At 45.8% G+C, this 26,110-nt stretch overlaps 1 protein-coding gene across 1 annotated transcript; it reads right to left on the reverse strand.

Annotated features, from left to right (window-relative positions):
* Window positions 1-670: 670 nt before the first annotated feature.
* Window positions 671-19,652, reverse strand: evpla (envoplakin a). Its single transcript, XM_061062812.1, has 22 exons — window positions 19,468-19,652; window positions 13,245-13,344; window positions 12,901-13,055; window positions 12,162-12,285; window positions 10,875-11,006; window positions 10,743-10,784; window positions 10,454-10,615; window positions 10,248-10,355; window positions 10,067-10,162; window positions 9,763-9,873; window positions 8,937-9,083; window positions 8,629-8,783; window positions 8,434-8,531; window positions 7,402-7,574; window positions 6,554-6,729; window positions 6,297-6,435; window positions 6,012-6,205; window positions 5,758-5,908; window positions 5,532-5,615; window positions 5,163-5,270; window positions 4,980-5,072; window positions 671-4,457 (listed from the first exon to the last, which is right to left on the reverse strand). Exons 1-22 carry the CDS (start codon window positions 19,512-19,514, stop codon window positions 1,083-1,085), a joined length of 5,970 nt encoding a protein of 1,989 aa, XP_060918795.1. The 5' UTR covers window positions 19,515-19,652; the 3' UTR covers window positions 671-1,082.
* Window positions 19,653-26,110: the final 6,458 nt, after the last annotated feature.

A 26,110-nucleotide genomic window follows, 5' to 3' on the forward strand; every position in this document is an offset into this window, starting at 1 on the left:
CACTAATTTTTTAACACATTATTTCATATGAAGGAGTTTAACAGGTAAATAAAGTTAATCACATATTTTAAAATTAATGAGGAGTGATTGTCTTTCAGTCAACCTAACGACAGGCTGAGAGCTGGAGCTGAGGCGGGTTTTAAGACTCCTGACAAACCGTTACACAGCGCCCACCTGTCAGTCATGTCAGCTACGCGTCTGACTATGGTTAACACGCATCGTTTTCAAAATCAAAATGGAACCATTGAAAAACATTCACCCCCCGTACAGTGTGTGTCCATCGAGACATGAGCTAATCACACCTATTTGGTTTTTTGAACCAGGCTGTAAACATGTTAATCTCTGCTGTAAAAACAGGCTTTTTAGAATGGGTGTGTATGTGACTTCCTGTGCTTCTGCAGCCAGCCTCTGGTGGACACTCGAGGAACTGCAGGATCTTTGCACTCCTGCATTGGCTTCATTTTTCAAGACCTTCAAGGTTGCCGCTTGTTTAAGACCCAAAAACCTCCCGACACAGCTGCTTCAAATGTGCATTAAGAATTTCCCAATTGGAAACGTGCTTACAGTGGAGTCGCCCAGATTTTGTTTCAACTGAGTTCTTACAAAAACCTTCATGTTCCCTGTTTTATAAAAAGGCATAACACTAATAAAAGAAAGGGAGTCCATGCTCTTTATCCATTATAATTTAAATTTATTGATATATCTTCATAAAGTATCAAACAAGACTGAGTTTAAAGTGAACAATGTCAAGGATAGCCCATGAGTAATACAGAATCAAATCAATCTTGGTAAAAAGCATTGCACCTTGTCCCAGAATCCCAAATAACACAACGATATCACAGATAAAATGAATTTATATTCTCTGGTTTTTTAAATAAAAATCAAAAAAACGTCTTGCTCGCATCAAACATGTTCGGTAAACAAAGGCAGCTCAGCAGCGATAATTTCGGCAGACAGAAAGCTTTGTGGTAGAAGACGCTTCCTGAGTCAAATAAACATCCTAAGAGATTCATTTGGCATTGATTTCTTATAATAGTACATATTTGACCAGCAAGGATCAGATAAGTATGTCGTAAAAATATCTAGAATCTTGCATATTTAGAGGTGTAACCAGACTCTTTGGAGGAGGCGGGCAGCATGGGGAGGCCGGACAATGGGTCTTTCTTGCAGCGATCCAGAGCTTGTTTGTAGTTGATCTTCTCCTTTGTGATTGGGTCGACAATATCCTTGATGTAGGTTGACTCCGCCTGCAGCTCCCTCATCATTGAGCTGTCGATCATCTTGTTCTCAATGGCGTCCATGATGCTCACTCGGCGACCTGTATTGGGATTGATGAGGCCTCCGGTCAGGTGCTGTGCCTCCATGTGGCGGAGGCCGGTGTCCTTCGGCATCCAGCCCTTCTGGATGGCCTCGCCCACGGACAAACACTCTCTCGTCATGGGGTCTTCAACACCCGCAAAGGCCTTTTGAGCATTGAGTAGCCGCTGGACTTGGCTGTCTTCGACGAGGCCTCGGGCCGCCGCCTTGTGAACCGTACATCTCTCGTTGGTGTTGATGTCAATGATGCCGCCTGTCGATGCCTGAGCCTCCAGAAGTCTCTGACCCGTGCTGGGATCGATGAGTTTGCGCAGGGTGGCATTCCGAATTGTGTAGCAGGTCTCAGTGTTTGCATCCATTATTCCGGCCACAGGGTAGACTTCTGAGGGGTTTGGAGGGGCAGAATTCACTGTTGTGCTGGACTTTGGGATGATGGAGTTGAACTGAGGTTGCTTCTTGTTGTCACCGGCGACCAGCAAGGCGAACTCCGAGATGGGGATCTTGCCCTGTTTGTACTGCTTTAGCTGATTCTCCGTCAGCCGGCCTGCCTTCAGCGCATCTTTGATGGAGAACTGTTTTCCGCTCTTGCGATCCTGCAGCACGGATGTCTCCCCGTCGGGCCCCATGGAGGTGATCTCCTCCCAGTCGCACTCCAGCTCCTGCAGATGGATGTACTGGGAACGATCAATCAGGCCCTGCAGGTAGGCATCATAGGGGGACATGTCTTTGCCGGTGTCTGGATCCAGGATGGTGATTTTGGTGGAGACGTTGGTCTCTTTGGTTCTTGTCTCCACATGCTCCTCTTTCTGAAGGCTCATCAGAAGGTCCCGGATGGTGCTGTCCCTCATGTGGATCTTGTCCTTTTCATCCAGGATCTGCCTCTCCAGGTGCTGCGTTTCGGACGACATCTTGAGGCTCTTCTGCTTGTTCATGTGTGTCCTCTCGTTGATCAGTTTGCTCTGCTGCTGGAACGACACGCTGGTGTCTTGCCTCTTGGCTTCCAGAGTCCTGAGCTCCCGAGTGAGGTTGTCCTTATCCCTCAGCAAGGCGTCTCTGTTCAGAGTGAGGGTCGTCTCCTCCCTTGAAGTGCTTGACTTGCCGTTCAACATGAGGTTGATCTTATCATTCAATCGTCTGATTTCGTCCTCCAGGTCCTGTCTGGCAAATTTGGTCTGAGATGCCTGCTCCCTCAGGCGATCCCGCTCCGCCTCCACGCCCTGGTCTTTCTCGACACGGATGACCTCTTTATACACCGTCTTCTCTCCGGACTTCTCCCTCTGAAGGATCTCGAGCCTAAGAGTGATGCTCCGGATTTCTCTCTGGAGACGCAACATATCGCTGGTTTCCTTGTCCAACCCCGACCGCAGTCCATTTGTCGCCCTCTCCAACATCGGGTCTCTTTCCACCTTCAGTAACTCCTCGACGATGATGCTTTCCTCGACGGGAGGCGGAGCGTTCTCCAGCTGCGTGATGCGCATTCGGATCTCTCGGAGTTCGGACTCGGCTTGGATCCTCTTTTGGCGCTCGTCGCTCTCTCTGAGGAGCCTGACTTTATCTTCAATCTGTGATCTAAGCTGCTGCAACTCCAGCTCGAATTGACGCCTGTTCTTCACCTCTTCGTCCAGGTTCCTGCTGAGCTTATCGTGCTCAACCATTTGCCGCGGGTCCTTCTGCAAACGCACGATCTCCTGCATGACCACCTTCTCCTCGGGCTTCTGCCTCTCCAGCAGGATGTATTTGTTCTGCAGATCAAACACCATCTCCTCGATGCTGCGCCTCAGCTGCGCCTCCTCCCGCACGTCTTTCCTAAGGCGGTCAGCTTCTTTCTCCAACAGGGGATCGGGCTCGTACTTGATGACTTCTCTCTCGACCAGTTTGGTCTCTATCTTGGACTTCTCGGCCTTCAGATCATCTCTTTCCCTCCTGAGTCTGATCACCTGGTCATGGAGGGTGCTGTAAGTGGAGTGCGAATGGTTCATCTGGGTGTTCAGCCTCTGGATCTCCCGCTCATTTTCAGGGCTTCTCTCCTCCTTCACCACCTCTTGGAGAACTTCTTTCATCTCCACTTTGGGTTTCTCAGCCCGGAGGATGTTCACCTCAGATGTGACCTGGCTGATATTTTTCTCGAGATCAGTGTGCTGTTTTGTGGAGTCTTGGATGTCTTTCCTGAGCCGCATTATCTCCACCTCTGTGTTGGGGTCGATCCGGTAGAGCTCGTTGACAATTTCCTTCACCTCGACTTTGGGCCTCCAGGTTTGAACTTCTCTGTAGCGGCTCTGGAGCTCGGACAACTCTCTGGACAAAGAGTTGTTTTCGATCCTCTCTTCCTCTATGGTGGTTCGAATCGTCTTAGATTCGTTGATGAGCTGGGGGTCCTGTTCGATCTTTTTCACCTCCTTGGTGATAACTTTTGGCTGGATGTTTGGAATGAGTCTCTCCAGTGCGTTGATCATGCTCCTAGTCTGGAAGATTTCATCGTTGAGGAGCTTCACCTTGTTGTTCTCGTCGGAAATCTCCGTCTCAAACGTCCGCACCGCCTTCAACATCTCCGGGTTCTTCTCCACTTTCACCACCTCCTTCTTGACCACCCTCTCTTTGATCGGCGGCCTCTTCTGCTGAAGGATTGTGACCTCCGTCCGCATCTGTATATGCTCTCCGTCTCTCACTCTGATTTCATTTCTCATCCTTTCTATTTCGTCTCGTATCTTCGCAGCCTCTACGTCCAGCTGAGGATCTTTCTCGAACTCCGTCACCTCTCTGGTCACCAGTTTTGGCGCGGCTTTTTGAAGGGTTTCCTCCTGGATGGTGACTTTTTTGGTGATCAACTCAAGCTCACTCACGTTGGTGCTACGCTTGTAGATCTCTTCATTTAGAATTTTCTGCAGGTCAGCCAAATCGCTCTCCAATTTTGGGTCCCGGTAGTACTGCAGCACTTCTTTCTCCTGGACACGCTCCACTCCTCTGCGACTCTTCAGGGACAGCAGCCTCTCTTTATAGGTTCTTAACTCGACCTGGACATGAGTCGCCCTCTCCCTCTCCTCTTCGAGCTCCTTGGCCAGAGTGTCTAACTCCAAAGAACTCCTCTGCTGGCTTTCAAGCTGCACCTGCTGCTGTGCCACCATGGTGATTTTCTCTTCATTCTGCAGCAGGAAGAGCAAATGAAGTGAATGGTTACAGGTCAAGTGGAGGCCATCTGTGTTTTTTCAGTATTTTAGAGAACATATCTTAAAGGCTTTATATGCGTCGCGGTGCATTGTTGTGTTAGCATGCTAATGCTAGCGATCTTTATTTTGCTCGTATCTTCACACTGCATGTAAATTTACCTGAAATGAGCGTGATCTAGAAACTCAGTTAAGCAGTGAGTACAGTATGTTATTCTTCTTTTCTCTAGTCCCTCAATTAAACAACTTTTATACGCAAGGGGAGGAGTCAGCCGGCTGTCCTGGCGATGTAAACAAAGTGAAGATAGGACTCGGAAAACTTGGAAAGCATCACAGACAGTGGGACTCGGGTGTTACACCCATTGTAGACAGTCATGACTCACAGAGTTATTTTCAGAGGAGATACTTGATTTATATTATATTTAAGTGTGAAAAATCACATATAAAGCCTTTAAAGTCAAGTAAACAAAGTGCAGTTAAATTAACGGCTTGACGTCTTACTAGTGAAACAAGATTCTTAGCCAAGTCCATCTGCTTTTGCCGTTGGGAACTTTCAGCTGACGCTTCAGCGTAACGGTTGACCAGATCCCTTTCCTGTAGGAAAAATGAGCATACAGCAAATCCATCAGCATCCTTCAGCTTTAAATATATGTAAAAACAAAAAAATAGAGAGTTGAATGTTACCTCTTTCTGGACAGCTTCAGTCAGTGTGGACAGGCGCGGTTTCTGTGCAACCGTCGCTCCAGAGTCCTCGAGTGTGCTGTTGTATTTGTCAACGTTGGTTTCATAATCCTGCACGGACACAACAACAAAAAAATCAGGTATGGCATGCAGGTTTTTTTTTTTTTGCAAAGAATAATCCAATCCAGCATGCTAATCTTAAACGTCGGTTTCAATGTGTAGAATATCTGCAAACAACTGTTTAGTAAATGCATTTAAAAGTTATGAATCATGAGATATTAGATGGTTAAATGTGTTCATTTTAAACAACCAGAAATGCATTTCTTTTGTTGTTTTTTCGTAGCATTGTATTATCATGGATTTGAGCCTTACGCTGAGCAGACTTTGCAGGTCTCGAGACAGGTCGGTCACTCTGTCCATGTCGTCTCCCTTCCTCTTCAGGTCCTCTGCCACCCTCTGTGTGTCATTCAAACAGATTTTGTTGTTAAAATAATCTTCTATTTGTACATAGCTTCTTTTAACAGATACTTTACCATGCAAAGAATAAGACATGAAGAAAAGAGTGGATGCTCCTGATTTTGGGTTTTTTGAGTCTCACCTCTTGAGAGCGCTGCTTGGCGGCGATCTGAGACAGGTCATCGTTGGGATTGATCTGGTCCTTCGGCAGGTTGTCCAGGAAAGATTTCAGGGATTTGCTTGTGCTTTGGAACTCCTGGTTTTTGCCCGCAGCGTCTTGTAAGATGTTTTCTCTATGATAAAAATTGTAAAAGTCCAGCGTTATGGTCACTTCAATTCAAAGATCTGCTGAGTAGCTCAGGTTTTGGTCCTTTCAAAGCATTTGTAGATCCTCACCTCTCCTTCAGCTGGTTAGCCACATTAGCGTAGCGCGTCTGCAGCTGCTTGACCTCAGTCCTCTGGCGCTGGATGTCGGGGCAGTACTCCTGGTAGCCCTGCTGCAGAGAGCTGCACAGCTGCTCCGTGGCCTCCAGATCTTGACTCAGCTTCTTCATGTCGTCCTGAGCCGCCGCCACAGCCTTCCGCTGATACTGAACACGGAAAGGAAGACGCGCAATGTCAAATCTGTCACATCAAAAATAGAGCTGATGAAAAAAGACTTTTTTTGCAAAATGTCCTCACCTGGATGTCATCGGTGCGGGCTTGGAGAGCGTTTGGTACGTCAGGGATTGGACTGTCATCACTCATCTTTTTCTCGAATCCAGAAACAAGGCCGTCCACCTTTTTGATCTGATTCTCCAGGCCGAGAGACGCATTAGCTCTGAAGAACGACATGTACTGATGAGTGAACTGAGACCACAACATGACCATCAATAAGGTAAATCTAAAATCCCACACCATGCCACTGCTCATGTGAAACACCTCAAACCAAAACGTACTTCTTGTTGTAGAGGTCGGCGAGGGCGGCGATGCTGTCGTGCTTGTTGTTGGCAGTGCTCAGTTTGAGCGGCAGTCCCGAGGAGGTGACACCGGGGTCTTTGGACAGCAGCGGCTGCAGGTCAGCCTGCGCAGCCAACTTCTGCTTCTCCAGAGCCTTCAGAGCATCGGCGGCTTGCTGTGAGGGGACACATGGACATTATTTATGATACTGAAATCAAAGCTGAGAATGTCAGGACAGCCCGCCATTTACTAGAACACAGGCGAGTAAAGTCGGGTGAAGATGTCGGCTGTTTGCGTTCACACACGTCGCTCATTTTTGTGACATTTTCAGGAGTTTTGTGTATTTTTGAATCAGCATCAAATTCTGTTTCATCAAATACCTGACATCTAATCAGTTTTAGTCACCGAGTGAAACAAGAAAACATTTTTGATCGTTAAAGTGCTTTGATTGTGAGAAACAGTCGGTCTGTTTGGACGCCATTATTAATACAATCTGTGATTAGATTCCCTTTTTTTAAAATTTCTATTAGGGCCCGACCGATATGGAAATGTTTGGGGCCGATACCGATAACAATCAGATACCGATATTTCTGCCAATATCTTTCTTAGATCTTTGTTCGATCTGTGGAGATAGATTTAGATAAACACATTTATTGCACAAAGCACAACATTTGTGGACAAGAGATTCAGAATAACAAAGACAATGCATCCGTTGGTTAAAATAAAACATGTTGTCCTGTGCATCCTGTGCAAATATTGCAAAAGTGAAAACATCAGCAACTTAAGAAGAGATGAAAAACACACTTCCTGGTGCTCTCCTCCGTGTGTGAGACTCTGCTCCTCTCACCTGCTGTTCTCTCAGCCTCTTGGCCAGATCTCCGGCCGGGTCACTGCGGTCCAGCGGGGTCCGCAGGCGGCTCAGCATGCTCTCCTCGGCGCTGGCCAGGTCGTCGTCCAGCTTGTCCAGCTGCTGGGCCAACGCTGTGGCTTTGGGATCCAGCGGGGAGGAGGATGGTGCAGCTGAAGGAAGGGAACGAGAGACTTTTGTTTAATAAAGAGAAGAGTCTGAAGTTATCAGGAGTTCACTCTCTCATCGAGGTCTACACTCCCTCCCGCCCACTACGCTCTGCCAATGAAAGGCGTCTGATCCAACCTTCACAACAGGGTCCTAAGTCTCTGACTAGACTCTTCTCCTCTGTCGCCCCCCGGTGGTGGAATGAACTTCCAAACTCCATGTGATCTGCAGAGTCCCTCTGCACCTTTAAGAAAAAGCTAAAGACCCAGCTCTTTCATGAATACCTACTAACTTAATGATGATGGTCTCCATATTATTGATGATGATGATGGTAATGACGATGGTTTTTGTTTGATAACGACAACTTATAAGATGGTTTCTATACTGATTAGAGCTCTCAAGAACTGCCCTCAATGTTGTGCTTTGCCTCTGGTCACTTCCTGTCAGCACCTGTGTGTCCAATCAGACTCAAAGCTGATCGTTTGCTCTTACTGACATTGTTCCCTTTTTTCTAGATCCTTCCTTGTGTTGTTCTTACTCTCTGATGTACGTCGCTTTGGATAAAAGAGTCTGCTCTGTGTGAGGAAGGCGCACGTTGATGGGGAACAAAAAAAAGGAAAAAAACAAATCAAAACAAGGCGCTCTTATCATGGAGAAGATGATGCTTTCATGCTTTCAAAAGAAAAAACACATGAAGGACTTGTTCAAAACAAACTGAGCAACAACTCATGTGAGGATGTTTATGGATGGATCTGATTTTAGGATGAAGTGGAAACGTTTTGTGCAAGTGCTCTCAAATACTTCATGTAATGATTTACAGAACTAATGAAGAGGATATGAAAGGTTGAATTTAAAGGTAATGACCTGATTGAACGGGCCTGGAGACGGCTGATTTGTTATTCTTCAGGGAAGCAGCGAGAGCAGCTCTCCTCCTCTTGATGTCTGTGAGCTCACCTCCCAGCCTGATGAGGGGACATGGACAGAGGAACATATGAGAATACAGGTCACTGCATTTTCCTGCGTCGTTTGTCGTAGCTACACGGCGCTGGTTTTACTCACAGGTCCACTTTGTCGATGGCGTCTGGATCGGGCGGGGGGATCTGGAAGCAAACTCCGGGGAAGGTTCCTGTGGACCCGTCAGTGGAGGTGATGTCCCAGTTCTCAATGTCGGAGTTGGACTTCAGGGTGACCTTCTCCCCTCTGTTCAGAGATGCCTACATGACAACGATAAATAAAGAACATCAGTGAGTATCACTACAATCCTCTCAGCTGTGGATATGTCACCTCTTTGTTTACTCCGGACAAACAAAAGCACATTTATCAGCCGAACAACCAAAAGAGGAGAGAATCATGTGAAGAGGCTCCACCTTGTCCGTCTCCCAGTCGCACAGGGACTCCAGCGTGATGGGTCTGTTGCCCGTGCTGCGCCGCAGCTTCAGGGGAGCGATGGTGGTGCTGCGTCTCCTCAGGTCGGCCAGCAGCTGCTCGCTGTTCTGCACCGCCTTCTCCTCCGCCTGAGGAACAAACGACGAGGAAAAAATATGTCTCACACGTACTCATCTCAAAAACACAAAGCGACAAATCCTCATCTCAAACGTTTTCCTGCAGGAAAAACCGTGCTGAAGTTCTTTAAATATGATATCTTTGTGATCATGTATTGGTTGATTAGTTGAAGTTTTTTGTTTTAACCACTTTCTCTCTCATCACTGTTCGTTGTCTGCACGTGTTGGATGGACTTCTTTGACCGCACACCCAGATAGGACTCGGAAAACATCACAGACAGTGGGACTCGGGTGTTACACCCATTGTAGACAGTCATGACTCACAGAGTTATTTTCAGAGGAGATACTTGATTTATATTATATTTAAGTGTGAAAAATCACATATAAAGACTTTAATGTCTAATAATGTATTTTTTGTATTTGAAGGTGTGGCTGCTCGTTGTTTGTGTGATTTTTTTAATTTTAACTACTTTCTGGTCCTGGTCGAATGAAGGCTTAAAAAAATGTATGAACAATATGAACAATTTTTCTTTCCTGGTTAAATAAAAAAAATTTAAAAAATCTTCTTCACCTTCACAAATACATGTTTATAAATAGATCAAATGGAAGAATCTGCTCCCAGAGGGCGGTGTAGGTTTAATGTGAGCGCCCTGCAGTTTTTTGTAACCATGGCGATAAAGCGGTTGTGTACCTCCAGCTGCAGCAGAGTCTCTGAGTTGCTCTGTTTGCTGACCACCTTCGGGTCCAGGCTGTTGTTCAGTTTGGTCAGCGTCTCCGACAGCTGCTCCGTCTCCATTTGGTACTAAGAAAGGCAAAAAAAGACAAATATGATTTAAAACGACACATAATCCTTCTTTTTTTTAAAAATCATAAACGTGGACAAAAAGTAAGAATGACTAAATTAACTAAAAAAAAAAACATGACACCTGTTAAGTCGGTGGCAAAGCCATGAAATCCTCCTGACACATAAAAACCACTTTGTGCTCCATATTTACCCTTTTGTACTCCTCCACATTGTCCAGGTGAGTCTCCTGACAGATGCAGAGGTTGAGGAATTTCTGCCACTCGTTCCGCAGAGCGTCTCTTTGCGCCTGTAAATGTGAGAAGTTTTAAAAAGTTGAAAACCTCTTCTGTTTGTAAAGTTTGAGTCTTTTTTCCTGATGAAGGCTGCGTTACCTGAATCGTGGCGCTGGCAGGATGCTTCATGTCGACGAGTCTGTCTCCTTCATCCTGCAGTTTGTTCACCTCGCTCTCGTGGGACAGCAGGTTGTTGTTCTTAAAGTTCTGACGGAGCGAGAAAAAAACATCACAAACACATGAGTAACGTCTTTGACTCCGCCTTCATATTTAACCCTTTAGAAGGTGTCAGGACGGTTGCTGACCTCGTACTGCCTGCGGACATCCGGCGGGTCCACCATGCGGTCGCTCCAGTCCTCACTTTTGATCTTATCTTGCTCCTCCCCCAGGAAGGCCAGCTCCTTGTTGCAGCCCTGCATGTACTCGTACAGGCTCTTCAGGTAGTGCTGACGCCACTTTGAGTTATCCTGAAAACAGAGAGAAAATACAGATTACATTCTTTCTTCTTAAGAACCATTAATGTTCTTTCTTCGTCTTCATAGTCGACGACTTTTACTCCAAATCGTGCACAGAAAGTGTTCCAGCTTCACTCACCAAGAGGTTGTTGTACTGTTTCTTCAGGGCTGTGTATTTCTCCTGAAAACACAAGAAGGCAACATGAACATTTCAGAGTGATCCGGGAGAACGTGTTAAAGTGTTTTCATACACGTGTGCAGAGTGGTTTACCTTGCTGCCCGCTGAGGCGACGCAGAGCTGCGCGTTGTAGGCCTCCACCTCTTTGTGCAGGATGTTGTGAGCAGCGATCTGCTTCTCCAGGTCGGCCATGGTGGGGCCGTACTCCTCCGCGTTCACCTCTTTCTGAGAGCACACAGGAAGGACACAGTCAGCCACATGTTGACTTTAAAGAGGACATATCATCCCCCTCCTCCACCTTTTCAAACAGTTCCCTCCTCCACCTTTTCAAACAGTCCCCTCCTCCACCTTTTCAAACAGCCCCCTCCTCCACCTTTTCTAACAGTCCCCTCCTCCACCTTTTCAAACAGTCCCCTCCTCCACCTTTTCAAACAGTCCCCTCCTCCACCTTTTCAAACAGTCCCCTCCTCCACCTTTTCAAACAGTCCTCTTCTCCACCTTTTCAAACAGTCCCCTCCTCCACCTTTTCAAACAGTCCTCTTCTCCACCTTTTCAAACAGTCCCCCTCCTCCACCTTTTCAAACAGTCCCCCTCCTCCACCTTTTCAAACAGTCCTCTTCTCCACCTTTTCAAACAGTCCCCTCCTCCACCTTTTCAAACAGTCCCCTCCTCCACCTTTTCAAACAGTCCTCTCCTCCACCTTTTCAAACAGTCCTCTTCTCCACCTTTTCAAACAGTCTCCTCCTCCACCTTTTCAAACAGTCCTCTCCTCCACCTTTTCAAACAGTCCCCTCCTCCACCTTTTCTAACAGTCCCCTCCTCCACCTTTTCAAACAGTCCCCTCCTCCACCTTTTCAAACAGTCCTCTCCTCCACCTTTTCAAACAGTCCCCTCCTCCACCTTTTCAAACAGTCCCCTCCTCCACCTTTTCAAACAGTCCCCCTGTGGTCTAAATGAAACATCTGTGCTGTGCTTTGGTCAAAATATAACATGAATCAAGCACCAGAGGAGGTTTGTGACCCTGTATAAACCAGCTCTCTCAGAACGCTCCGTTTTGGTGTGTGTGTCTCTTTAAATGTAAACCCCTGAGTTTCCCCGGTAGACATCACTCATCTGTAGCGAGAATAAAAATGGCCGACCTGCTCAAAGGTTTTGCTCTAGTCTGGGGGTGGAGATATCACCGTCGTTTAAAAACCTCAGGTATGAGCTGCATGTCGAGCAGGACAGAGATCCTGATGTGTGATTGTCTTTAAAGGAGGAATGTGCGACTTTTTGATCCTGTAGATGTCGCCCCTTGAGCACCAGCATGAAACCAAAACAAACTGCTTTCTGAGCCCAAATCGTCGACGTTGATGCACGGGGTCAGGTTGTGATACTTACTTGCTTCTCGTTGAAAACCGGCCCCCAGTCGATTCTGGGCATCAGCGACACGTCGTCTATCTGCTCGTAGATGTCTCGGTAGAAGAGGCAGTCCTTCAGCCAGCGCTCGTGGAGCTCAATGACACTGGAGGAGACGCACAGACATCCATATTAACACAGACTGTACGAGGGCAACACAATAAAAAACAGATATACGAATGCAAAAAAAAAATTCAAACCTTGAATTTTAACGATGTGTATTTCATTTCCTCTTTATTTACTTCCAGCATTTTTTTTTATAATCAAATGTATTTTTTCATGAGTCTGTTTTGTTCATGAAAATCAACCAAGGCACTCCCGGCTGGACTTTTCTAACGCCATTACCTCGGCGTCAGTCGCTCGTCCCTGTCCCGCTGGCAGGTGGTACTAAACACTGAAGCTACATTTTTAACTGAAACCCAGGAAAAGAGATAGACTCTCTCCTGTACTTGCATATTTTCACTGGCTCCCAGTCAGGTACAGGATGTACAGGGTGGAGTTTAAGGCCTGGCCTGCACCTGTATATCTCTGATCTCTGACTCTTTGACTCTCTTAAGTGTCCTTAAGATTGCCCATCTTGTCACCCTGTTAGTTTCCTGTGGACCTAAAGGTCGAATGTGTATGTTTTATCAGATTTGGCTTTTAGCACGCTGTGCTTTGTCTGTTTGTTATTGTTCAGCACTTTGGTCGCCTTTGACTTATTAATTTAGTCTCCACTCACTCTCTGTCGATGTCTTTGGCCTGCGGGTGTTTGAGCTTCTTGGCTTTGTCGATGTCGAGGAAGAGGTCTTTGAGCAGACCCTCGGCCTCGCCCAGCCGGTCTGAGATCTCCGTCTGGTGCTCGAAGGGCTGCTCCTTCTTGTCATTTTCAGCATCCTGGACGAGGGAGACCACAGATCACAAATCATCAAGACAGAGCTTCCAGTTATAAAAGTGCCCTCAAGAAGGTGTGTGTGTGTGTGTGTGTGTGTGTGTGTGTGTGTGTGTGTGTGTGTGTGTGTGTGTGTGTGTGTGTGTGTGTGTGTGTGTGTGTGTGTGTGTGTGTGTGTGTGTGTGTGTTCTCACCACAGCCAGCAGCTCCTCAGACCGGAGGATGTCTTTCTCCACCGTGTCGGCGTTCTTCTGCATCTGGGCGACCAGTAGCTGCAGGTTTCCGGCCTGGGTCCTGCGAGGTGGGAGGAGAGAGAGAGAGAGAGAGAGTCAGAAAAAGTCAGATTGAAGTCTTCAAAAGTCGGCCTCGGAGTCTCAAACTCTCTAAATCTGAGGATTGACGTTAGACCCGTAGAGGGAGCTGGGATTTCCCTCAGATTGCATTTCAATACTTCTCACAAAAATATCAAAACAGAAAGCACATCTGAGCCGTTGAGTACAAAAAATATACCCAGAGACGGAAGAAGGAAGACTAAGTGTGCACACCAGAAGCTGCTCCAGTTTACATTGAAGGAGATGTATCACCACATGTGAGGTTTCAGGCCCCGAGCCCTTCATCAGGCGGGATTTAAATTGCAGTTTTTAAGGTTTCTTTATTAGTACCTGAAGCTAAATCTGTAGTTCAGAAAGGAATCCAGCGTCCAAGAGACAGATACAACACATTAAAAACAAACATCATCGATTACATCGGCTGAATATATCCCGACGTGGTAAAGTGCTTCATCTTGAGTTCGCTTTGTTCAGCAGTGCTCCAGCTGCAGGTATTAAAGAGTTCCTGTAGCGTTTTGTCCAAAATCGACGGCCAGAGCGGAGAAGCTGAAACTCCCCGTTTAAGGGATGAGAGCGGTCGGTAAGAACAGTGCTCACCTCACGCTGCAGCTGTAAAGAAGAGAGATCCATCAGGTTGGATTGAGACTCTCCGATCAGTTTGCTCGCTCACACTGAGAGCATTTTTTGTTTTTAAGAGTCAGGTTACCAAACCATGAAACAAGAGAAGAAGACAGATTCAATGGAAGCTCTGGAGAACAAAATCATCAGGGTTTTGTCAACATGAAAATGGGAATACCTGCAAGTTGCTCTTCGACACAACGGAGGACAACTTCCTTAATATTTTCAAATCTTCTACATCTTGAAGTCTCCATTTAATTCAACATTTGCACTTTGAAACCTGTTTCAAAGCTCCCATCTTTAGTGTTACATAGATAATAATCTGGTCACATCCAAACAATCACTCTGAATGTGACATGACGACCCCACATGTTGCTCTTCTTGCTGTTTGAATTTGAGCAACAGGGCGGATTTTACAACCCGAACAGACTCCCTTTATCCAAGCTCTTAAAAACCTCCAATCGATGACGCCGATGTGTAAGACACCGATCCAAAGAATGTCGACGAACAATCATGCAGCTGGCAGGTTAACTGACCGACATACCGCGGCTTCCTCTGAGACCTGTCTCCACGAGGAGAATGCAAGTGTCAATGTCAGGCCGGACAGATTTATGAGTCAGATAACGACTTGAATCAGATTCATCTCCACTCAGCTATGAGATGATGGAGCGACACAGGAATGCAGAGACTCACTCAGCTGGTTCTTCAGCCGCTCTGACAAAGACCTCGCTATCCCCGCTCACTCAGCAGGAGGGACAGGTATGTGACACACACACACACACACACACACACACACACACACACACGTATATCAGACATACAATACAGATAGGGGGGGCGGGGAATCGGGTTCATACCAAAGACAGAGCCGTTTTCTTGCAGCTGTTTTATTTCTAAAATATTTTTGGGGGGCTTTTAAGCCAGGACAGCTTTAGAGAGAGTGGGGGGGGGGCACAACATGCACCAAACAGTGTCAGGTCCAAGCAGCATCCTCAGGTGTTAAAAAATGAAGCCAATGCTGAAGTGTTAAATCCTGCAGTTCCTGGAGTGTCCACTAGAGGCTGGCTGCAGAAGCACAGGAAGTCACATACACACCCATTCTAAAAAGTCTGTTTTTACAGCAGAGATTAACATGTTTACAGCCTGGTTCAAAAAACCAAATAGGTGTGATTAGCTCATGTCTCGATGGACACACACTGTACGGGGGGTGAATGTTTTGATGACTCATCAGTTTTGATTTGATGAAGGATAAGAGTTATTCACAATAAGGCGTGTAGCTGACCTGATTGACAGGTGGGCGCGGTGTAACGGTTTGTCAGGAGGTTTAAAACCCGCCTCAGCTCCAGCTCTCAGCCTGTCGTTAGGTTGACTGAAAGTTAGACTGAGACAGCATTTCCAGCATGGAGACCGCCATCGATGGGACTCCAGCGCCCCCTGCAGGAACAGACGGGGGACGCTGCTCAGGCTTCAAACATTAATATTTACAGTCTAAGGGCTTTCTCAGCTCCATGTCCTATTGTTTACGGTGAGAAGGCAGACTCAGAGGGCAGAACAAACACCTAGCTGTGGGAGTGTCACCCACCTGGGGGAGGGGCTACTGCCCTTTGTGATGTCATGAAGGGAAAATCTCCAAACAGCCTGTTTGAGCACACATTTTCTGAAAAGTGGAGCAGGGAGAAGACGGAAAGGATGGACTTTTCTCGTCATTGTGGGGTTTGTAAACAGACTAGAGAAACATGATGAAGTGTGTTTTATCAAATATGTGACCTTAAAGACCACCTCTGTTGGACCACCTGGACAAACCCATGAAGGAGTATTTACATCCCTAATAAGTTTAAGTCCATAAATGAACCAAATACATGATTCAGGTTGTTGTCGAACCTTCTTGTAAAGTGTGATTATACTCACAAGATGTCGACCTTAAATTTGAAACCTCTAACTTCTACATGAGCCTGATGAGAGCGAAGGTTAAGGACACACATGGAGGGAGGTTAGCTGCACCAACCACATGATTAAACATCGAGTGTTTGTGTCCTTTGTGATCATGAATCTGCCTCACACACACACACTGACCTGTGAAGAGGTCTGATAGAGAGTAACGGGCGTGTGAGCTGATCTGAGGTGTGTCTCCTGTACCGACTGTTTGCTCTGAACACAGCGGAGCCTTGAACACAAACAGACGACTCTGGATAAAAGCCAACGACTGATACTGTAACTGTTTCACCTTATTTTTTAACGGTCGGTGGATTAACGTTAAACTCTCAGCAGCAAAGAATGAACCTTTGTTTCACATTGCCGTTTGATTCCATGAATGACCACAGCGGCTTCACCAGCAGCTACGACTGATTCGACTAGAAAGTAGGAGAACAAGACAAGCCGCATTATTTCCGAGGGCTTGTCTGCATTTTTTTTTAAAGTTACAAAATCACAGAGCTCGTAGCACAAACACTCCCAACTCCTCCCAGCTCAACTCTTTAAGTCACTAAGTTTTATTGACTTTTAGAGCTTTGAGACGTTAAAAGATCACAAAGAAAGTGAAGCTGAACGTCGACTTTGTGAAGAGCAGTTTCATTTTTAATCGTCCGGTTTATTGAGACCTTATATAGACCTTCAGGGTTGACTCTGCAGGGGGAAACTTTAAAATCGCAGCGACCAGATGAAAACAAAGGCCGACTCTAGGATCCAGACAGTCTGAGAACGTCAGATATTAAGTCACTTCTCCTTTCCTGCTGTCACACAGCCGGGTCGGGCGTGGCGGGGCGGGGGGGGGGGCTGGGGATGGGGGGAGTGAATGGACGCCGACCTCCTGGCTAAGTCGTAAAGTGATAACAATGGATCCTGAAAATCTGATCATGTGTAATCCTGATTGATTAAAACATTTCTCATTGTCACGACTTCTAACCGTACATAGCAGACCATTTTCAGGTGTGTGTGAACATATGATAGTGCGCTCTCTTGGTGGGTGTGGAGGGAGGCAGGTTTCACTTTAGGTAACTAGGCTAATAGTCTACCTGCTCGGTGTGGCTGCAGGTGGAATCAAGCTACTCGGCTAAATCTCAGTGAGATGAACGTTGAGTTTGTACGCGGTCCCTGACTGACTAAAAAAACAAACTGAACATTCACCTCCTCGGCTTGGCTCCTGATGACGCCTTATCGTACAGCTCTACTGGTTAAAACGATGACGGATAGCGCCTCAACGGTTTTTATTCATTTTCTATGGAGAGCTTGAGAGGCAGGAGGGCAGTGCATGTTGGGATGAGTTACAGCGAGTTTCAAGAGGAACTCACAGGAAAGACCAGAGCTGTAGTCTATGCAAATGAGTCCAGGGACTAGCCGTGCGTTCATCCAATCAGGTGCATTCATTGAGGCTACGTCACCTATTATGTCACCTAGAGCAGGAAAACTGAAAAATCCCGAGTGAGTGGAGAGGTCCAGGAGAAAATCAGAACGAGGCGGCTTTTCACTGGGTATAAACGCCCATCCTAACATCCTCGATTGAAGGAGTGAAGATGTAACGTTAGTCTCCTTTTCTTTCCTGCCAGACTTCATCTCGTGCAGGGGGGTTTCGGGTGGCGGTCAGACATCAAGTTAAGGTCAAAGGGCACGCCCAACAATAAATCAAATGTGTATTCCTCCTTGAATAAGAAATTGTGAATCTTTAGGTTTGATTTTTGTTTTTTGCTTTAATCTAGGATGGACTCTGTTTACGCTAAACTTCATGGGGCCGTCATGCAGCCGGGTCCCAGAAAACTGCAGACAAACTTCTGCACATGAAGCCTGAAAACATGACAACGTATTTGTTTCATTCAGACACTGCTCTCTCTCTCTCTCTCTCGCTCGCTCGCTGCAGCGTTCGGTCAAAAATAGGACCAAATATGTGACCTTTTTGTAAAGCTCTGATACTTTTGATTGATTAAATAATGATTTAATATAATTTTAAAACATATGGTGTCAAAAGGTTTCCAAGTATCTCCCATTTGTTCAGCCAGAGTCGTGCCTAGCAGACAACATTTAAAGTAACTTTTCAGATATTTGTTGATTTCCTGCTTTTCATTTTCTGATTGCTGCTCGGACACAAACGCAGCTCGGGCTCTAACAAATAAATGTTTCAAAGATGAGTCACAAATGAAATAATCATTACCTCCATGCGTCTACTTTAAACGTCTCTTTATCGATTTAATGAGCTGACTCTGTGTCGCAACATGAAGTACAGTTTGGGAACCAACGCCCACACGGGAGGCAGAAACCAGCTGAGCCGCCTCGACTGCCCAGCCCTCATCACACCTCAGCACCACACCTCAGCAAGGAGACAGAACATCCACCGTGAGGCCACAGGCCAGACACCCCCCCCAACCCCCCCTCATGACGAGTCACTGTTATGCAACCGACATGACAAACACACATCCTATGGCGTCGTATCAGAGGTGATCCTGTGACTTCCTGTGATACTTTAAGATATTCTCTGAGTTTGAATAAAACTCAAAAACTCGATGTGAGTCACATCAGTCGAGGACAGAGTTCAACCCCCGCCCCCACCCGCTCCAGATCAAACCTGCAAAAACTCAAATCTTAGCGACCTGAGCTCAAGTCAGAAACATCTAAATACACAAATTATAGATTTATACATATTTTAAGTCCTCATGAACTTCTTATGTTGAGATATAAAAAAACAGAAAACAAGCCTCAGATGCTTCAAATAAGAGAATAAAAACATCTGCCAATGAGGGAGAAAGTTAAAAAACCTATGCTAAGCTTGTTTTTTTATCACATCATCAATCCAGGATGTATTTTCCAAGTCATGACTTTAAAGGGTGTGTGTGTATATGTGTGTGTGTGTGTTAGAGAGAGAGAGAGAGAGAGAGAGAGAGAGAGCAAATTTCTACATTGCACAATAAGTCGTCGAAATGTTTTTGCAATTTTTTGGGGAACTTAAAACTAAGAAATCACCCAACGTTGGAGGTCTAACACTTTTAACTTTGTGTTGCCATTGCATCAGAACAGGTATGATTTGAGTTAAGTCATCTGTTGTCATGACAACCAACACTTCCCCCCCCCAAAAAGAGCCCCTTTGAATCACTGACTGGTATTAACACATTTTCTCCATGAAGGAAACACAGAGGAGTTGTGTGGATTTGTCCTCCTCACGATCCTCTCTGTGACTTGCTCAGGAAAAGCACTTTGTCAGCGCTCGAGTCCCCCTCTCAGTGTTTACAGAGTAAACCTGAGCTCAGGGCTCCGACAACACCCTGACTGACACCTGAGCGAGCTCTAACCATCACTCTTCAAATCAGCAGTTTAAAATCAGTGTCCTTCAGCCTCAGTGTAACACAAACTGTGGAGGAGAACGAGGAAACACGAGGAGGAGGGGGGGGGGGGGGGGGGGGGGGGGCCGAGATAAAGTGTCACCACACACACATTCATTCATGCATTACATTCAAAAACTCCTCAGGGAACAAAAAGGAAAACTCACTTGTTCATCTTGAGCGTACCGTCCTTACTTTCCTTTTTCTTAAACATCCTGGAGGTCGTGGGTGGGTTGGGGGGTCACGCAGAAAAATCCCACAGAAATATCTCTTTCTTTTTTCTTTTTTTTTTACTCCTTCTTCGTCTCCGTCTTCCTCACCCTGTGACTCCTGCTTCGTTTCTCCTCTCCCTTTGGTTTCCTCTCAAACACACTCAAACACACACACACCAGAGGCTCCTCCCACACCACGTTAACAGGTGCGTCGCCCGCCCCTCACATCCACCCAGCAGAGAGAGAGAGAGAGAGAGAGAGAGAGAGAGAGAGAGAGAGGGACCGGACAGACCTGTTCCCTTGCACTCTCCTTTTTCTCTTTATGTCCTGCCCTTCCTTTTCATCGGGGCCCTGACACACTCTCACATGTCTCCTAGGGAGCAGGGGCCCCTCAGGTGCTGGGGGGGGGGGAGTCAGACACACTAAACATTTTGATTCACATCGATGAAATGTGCTTTGTGAAATCTTGTGAAACCTTTGAATGAATATTGAATACTTCCTGTCCTCGACCTCACTAAAACACAGCCGGTTCACTTCTAAGGTCAAAGGTCAGGAGTGTGCTGACAGGGTTTAGGTAATCAGCTGATTTAAAGAAGTATTACACCTCTCTATTGTCTCTAAATGTGTAAAAGTTGAAGGTCCCATCTGACACTTTTTCCTCATATGGAGAAATTATTGTTGCAGAACAGTTTCTGAAAACGTAAATAAATCCACAGATGCGTAGATAAATCCCGTATGAGTAACTAGGTCGACAAATTCAGACACAGAGGGGCACTGGATAGCCTGTAGCGGTTATGTCGAGCGCCCCATGGGCGGAGGCCTTTGTCCTCGTTGCAGCGGGCGGCCGCGGGTTCGAATCTGACCTCGGCCCTTTGCTGCACAAATGTGAAGATGGATCCTTAAATAGAAAAGTCAAACGATTTCGATACAACAGGAAGAAAATCAGAAGTCCGAGGGATACAATATATTATTTATTGTTTTTTAAAGATTTTTTGGGGCTTTTTATTGAGAGACAGTGGATAGAGTTTGAAATAAGGGAGAGAGAGAGAGACATACATGGGGCGTGCACACTAACCACTGGACCACCAGCGCCCCCATACAATATTTTTTTTATGAGCAAAAAGTTAAAGCAAACTTCTTTAGAAATCAGAAATACTTTATTAATCCCGGGGGGGGGGGGGGGGGGAATTTGTCTGAATTGCCTTAAATACTTTGCCAGCGTTTCTGTGTCACTTCCTGTTTGTAACAGACACATAAATAACTTTTGCGTCTTTATGAGACACCAGAAGGACCACCGCTGCTCTCTCCTTCTCTTGTGGAAGCTTCTGTGGGGCGTCAGCTATGCTATATAGTGGTTAGCGTAGCGTAGCGGCTTCTGTTGGTTCAGATCCGACCTCGGTCTTTTGCTGCATGTCATCCCCCCCCTCTCTCTCTCCAGCTGTCCTTTCCATTAAAGGCAAAAATGGCGGGAAACTATGAATCTGTAAGTTAGAAAATAAAGAGATTGTATCGCTTTAAATGAAAAGTCTGAATGTACGGGGCACTTTGACAACCTGACCGTGTTTACAGTAAACATTGGGAAAGTGGGAGACCAGCTTTGGGCCAAAACAGGAAGTCTTTGTTACGTCATACGGTCACATTAAGGCGGTGTTAATGATTTAAGACGTCTTCATACATCACACAGTCCTGCATACGGACATGCCAGTGATTCAGGATCAGGGCGTTTCTCTGCAGCGGATCAACAAAAGGGAACCGTGGCGAGGAATGCAGCGTGGCAGCTTTCTTTGCAGAGAGAGGGAGAGAGAGAGAGAGAGAGAGAGAGAGAGAGAGAGAGAGAGAGAGAGAGACCGTCTCGCTCTCTCTGGGTGTGTCCACCTGTCTGGAAACACAGATACTCTTTCTGTTGCTATGAGATACTGAGTGTGTGCTTCAGTTTTCACCTCCTACCTACATCACAGCCTGAATAATAAATACTAAATAAGTTATTTTTTGGGCCTCTGGGGGTCTTTATTTGATAGGACAGCTGAAGGGAACAGGAAATGTTGGGAGGAGAGAGAGTGAGGGATGACATGCAGCAAAGGGGCCGACGTCGGATTCGAACCCAGGGCATCTGTTTATAGGAATAAAACCGCTAGGCTAACCTGTTATTTTATTGTCCCAATATCCAAACTGTTCAAACTGGCTTAAACACATCGTGAAGATGTCAGATAAAGTGATTTTACTTTTTTTAGGTGGTTATGGTACATCCTGGTTATGGGGGCCGTTAGGGGCCATTAGGGGCCGTTAGGGGTCTTTAGGTAGGGTAGGTAGGATCAGCTGTTGGAGCCTGGGTCTGTTGAAGGTGGCAATGCGGTTCGGGCTGGGAAGGTCGTGTGGTAAAGAAGGTAACACATAGAAGCTCTGGGTGTGGGTATGGTGGGCGGGGAGAGCTGGCATGGCATGGAAGGGGGGGGGGGGGGGGGGGCGCCACAGTTACCTGTCCAGCCGTCCCCAGGTGCAGTGGGACTAATTGGCTGAAACACAGATGAAGGGAGGTTCCCACTTGTCCTGGCTCTCGCTGCCCATTGGTCTACACGGTTGGGAGGGGCCCAGCCTGGGTCAGTTGAAGGGGGCGATGCTGTTTTGGTTGCCGTGGCGACTAACGGCCATAGGGTCAGGTTATGTAACTTAGGATATCGGGGCATGACTAGAGCAAAGGGAGTGTCTTCACTGAACCCTTTAACCTTTCATTAGGTCACAAGTGTCCTGTGTTTATTTCACACTGTGTGCCTCCAGGTACGTTACACACCTGAACAGAGAGGAAACAACAGAAGGTGGAAACACGGCAGAGGGTGTGTCCGTGTCTTAACTACACACAGCAGACAAACAAAGCACCAAAGTACATTTCTTACAAAGCTTTGATGACTGTATCCTACCCGGCCCTTTATTTAGAGCAAACACAGCGAGGTACAAAAGACGAGGGAATCGATATGAGATAACCACAATACCACGATGAAGGGCGTCATAGCAGGGGGAGGAATGAGGCCGCCTTCCATTAAATACAGTAAAACTACATTTTATGATTGATTTTATTTGATCTTGTGCACACTGTCGAACCTTGCAATGGACTGAACTTTCCTATGAATATATTTTAAACAGATCCAAATTGTGGATTTGTAGGTCTGCACCCCACCTTTAAAAAAGTCTGCACTCGCCCCTGCAGAGGATAAGAAAACCGGAAGGACTACTCAGGACTCTGGCTTATCTTTTTAGTTTTCATTATGTAGATAAGAATGTATCTCTCCCTCATCGAGGCACAAACATCTTCTTCACATAGCTGCAGGTGTTTGTAGTGACACAGGAATGTGTGTGTGTGTGTGTGTGTGTGTGTGTGTCATGATCATGATGACAGACGGCAGATAACTCCTCAGGTAAGAGAGGAGCACGGAGGGTGGGGGCGACAGGCAGGGGCGTCGTAGTGGGACTGACTACCCAGGGTCCCAGTGGGGAGGGGGGCCCTTCATGGGCCTGAAATAAAAATGTATTTCTTATTTCGCTTTTTTCTCTAAGTTATAAACGTAATAAGATCACTAAAATTGTCTGAGTAAATAAACAAACATTGAGAATTCCTAGTTGGAAAAATGTGGAGTCTGTCTCAAAGGCCCCTCTCCCCCCTTCTGAATGCGCAGAATGGTTTAGTCCGCCCCGCACCTCTCGCCTGGATTGATCTGACGGCGGTCAGTCGAGTCAAGAGTGAGAGATGTGACAGGCTGCAGGTTAAACCAGTTGTTATGGATGTGTTGTTGGAATTCAACCAAGAATATCGTTTGGATCATATTTGTGTGTTATGCATAAATTCATCATAGATACGACTTCATATGACACTATTTTGTAAAAAATATTATGTCACTGTAAAAAAAGAGTCGACTTTGGAGCGATATTTAGAACAGATTCTTTGTAAACTGTCAATTCATATGATATCAATGTTGAGTCCACTACTTCAGCCCAATATAATGCAGTGTAAGAAGAACTGTTACAGCCTCATTTTAAAGTCAGGCTGAGTGTGGTTGAATCTAATTCAGATTTATTGTATGTTTACAATTTATCCTTCATGCCAGTAGAATTTCTAATTCAGTAAGCTAACCAGTAAGATCACTTTAGACAATAAAAGCCTTTAGAACATTAACTAAAGCAAGTTAATGCTTGTCTGAGCTAAAGTAAAATAATGCTGCTGGAAATGCTTCAAATGTCTGAAAGGTGCATTATGTTACAAAGTTTTATTATTTTTAAACTATGAGGAAATATTACAGTGATTATTTATCTTCCATTTTCAGGGTGTAAAACAAAGCGTTCAAAGTTTTTATGGGTCATTTGTGTGATGGAGGTGTGGTAGTAGAAATTTGGGCCTTGATAGGGGTCCAATGTGATATCTTTTCATGGGGTCCGGAGTTCCTAGCGGCGCCGCTGGCGACATGATCATCACCCTTAATGAAAAACGCCACTTTTCATATTTAAATGCATTAAGGGGACGATGCTTCTGATTAACAAAGACACACGTTTAAATATTCATAGATCCATATTCACACCCCGCGGAGGCATCTCACACACCCAACAACAAGTCAACAAAGACGCCACACCTCGTTACCCTCCCGTCATTACTTCATCTGGAGCTGATGTTGTCAAATGTTAATTCTGATTGAATGAGGACAGATCACATTCATCATGTCAGCAAGTATCATCCATGTAAATACGCCGGTATTAGCACAAAAGCTACATTTCTCACAGACAATTTTACAAACAAAATTAGCTAATAAAAACTGCAGGATGAGCCAGAAGCCCACAGGAACAGACACCAGAAGGGGAGGACACGACAGGTTTGTTTTTAACTAATGTTTGAGTTTTATTTCAGAGGTTAAAGGCAGGGTTGATCATTTTCGGAAAACTAGCATGATTTTGAAAGTAGCATTCCCTTAGTGCCCCTCCCCCTCCCCTCTGTGCTCCCTCTAAAGAAGTGGACCTCAGCTCATCTCTTTCATCGTGTAGAAACTACGTCGTCTCAAAAAGTTGATCTGCAACGCTAGAATTAATAAACATTATGTTAACATGAATAAAAAAATAGTTTTGCCCCCATGTGATGCTGATTCTGACGTCAAGTCGGCACGTCGGGCACACAAGGGGACCTCATTCTTTTCAGAGTTGTTGCTCCGACTTAAGTAGGTGTTCATGTCCATTTTACATCATGAAAATCGTTTTTCAGACGTTTCCGACAGCGCATGAATGCACCATTACACCTGCTACAGAAGACGGATTTTCTATTTCTTTTTCAGAGAACCTGAGTTATTAATTTCTGTCAGGACCTAAAGACAAATTCAACCAAAATCTTAAAAAGTGGATCTGGAGAAAACTAACATCCCTGACTTTAAATCGTTCTCACAATCCCTGAAGCCTCGCTGGATTCAACAGAACATCAAAGACACAGTGATTGGTGCAAATGTTTTTTTTTTTTTATTGGCCTGGAAATAAATGAAATCATAAATTCTCATTACATCTTTTAATCATCAGGTATTTTATCATCATGACATTTTGATTCTAATCTCAGGCCACCTCCAGCACCTTCATCTTCATTCTGTAACATAAAACACTCAAAAAGGAAAATCAAGAGAAATCTAATTAAAAACAAAGAGAATCACAGAGACGAGCGAGTGGATTTAAAAACGCCCTCAGACAGTTTTCAGGTCCTTTAAGGATGCGAGGAAACGAGCTGCCCTCTGTGGTGACATCAAAGCTGGCAAACGAGAGATAACAAAAGATTAGTCTCGCATTTTTTTCTATCGTCGACATGCGGGTGGTGATGATAACATAAGAGTCCCGACTCAAACAGACAAATAGGCGTGGTGCGGTGATAAATGACAAGCTGCTTTAAAAAACACAGTCCCTCCAGTCCAAATAAATACATCTGTCCTACAAGAAGAGAGTATCCTGAAATGTAAATAAAAACATCCATCATCTATATCGCTTTTACCGTTCAGGGTCGCGGGGGTTCCAGCTGTCATTGGGCGAGAGGCGGGGTTACACCCTGGACTGTTCACCAGCCAATCACAGGGCTTACAACCAGCCACACTCACATTCACACCTACGGGCAATTTAGAGTCAGCAGTTGACCTAAGGAGCATGTGTTTGGACTGTGGGAGGAAGAGAGGAGAGAACCCACACATGCACGGGGAGAACATGCAGAGAGACTCCTGTCAGACGGGGATTCAAACCAGGAACCTCCTCGCTGGGAGAGCTAACCACTGTACCACCCGTGCAGCCTGCCCTGGCATTCCGCACAGCGCGATCTAAGGCACCCTTAGTGTTCAGATTTGGAATTACAGATGCACATACACCATCAGTCTGAACCAGGAACCTCTTTGCATGTGAGGAGTTCATTAAAGAGTAAATGGACGTCTCCTTCGGCAAACAGGGTGACGAGTACAGAACCGTCAGTTTTATTTGTCGAAAGTGAGTGTCCATGGTGATGACATCATTACATTTTTACTGGTATAATGTTTCAAATTCTGGTTCTGTGACGACCCCACAGAAGAAGGAGCTGAAATAACCTCCTCTTAGCACGTTATAT

The sequence above is a fragment of the Labrus mixtus genome, chromosome 2 (genome assembly GCF_963584025.1).
Source record: "Labrus mixtus chromosome 2, fLabMix1.1, whole genome shotgun sequence".
NCBI classification, from domain to species: Eukaryota; Metazoa; Chordata; class Actinopteri; order Labriformes; family Labridae; genus Labrus; species Labrus mixtus.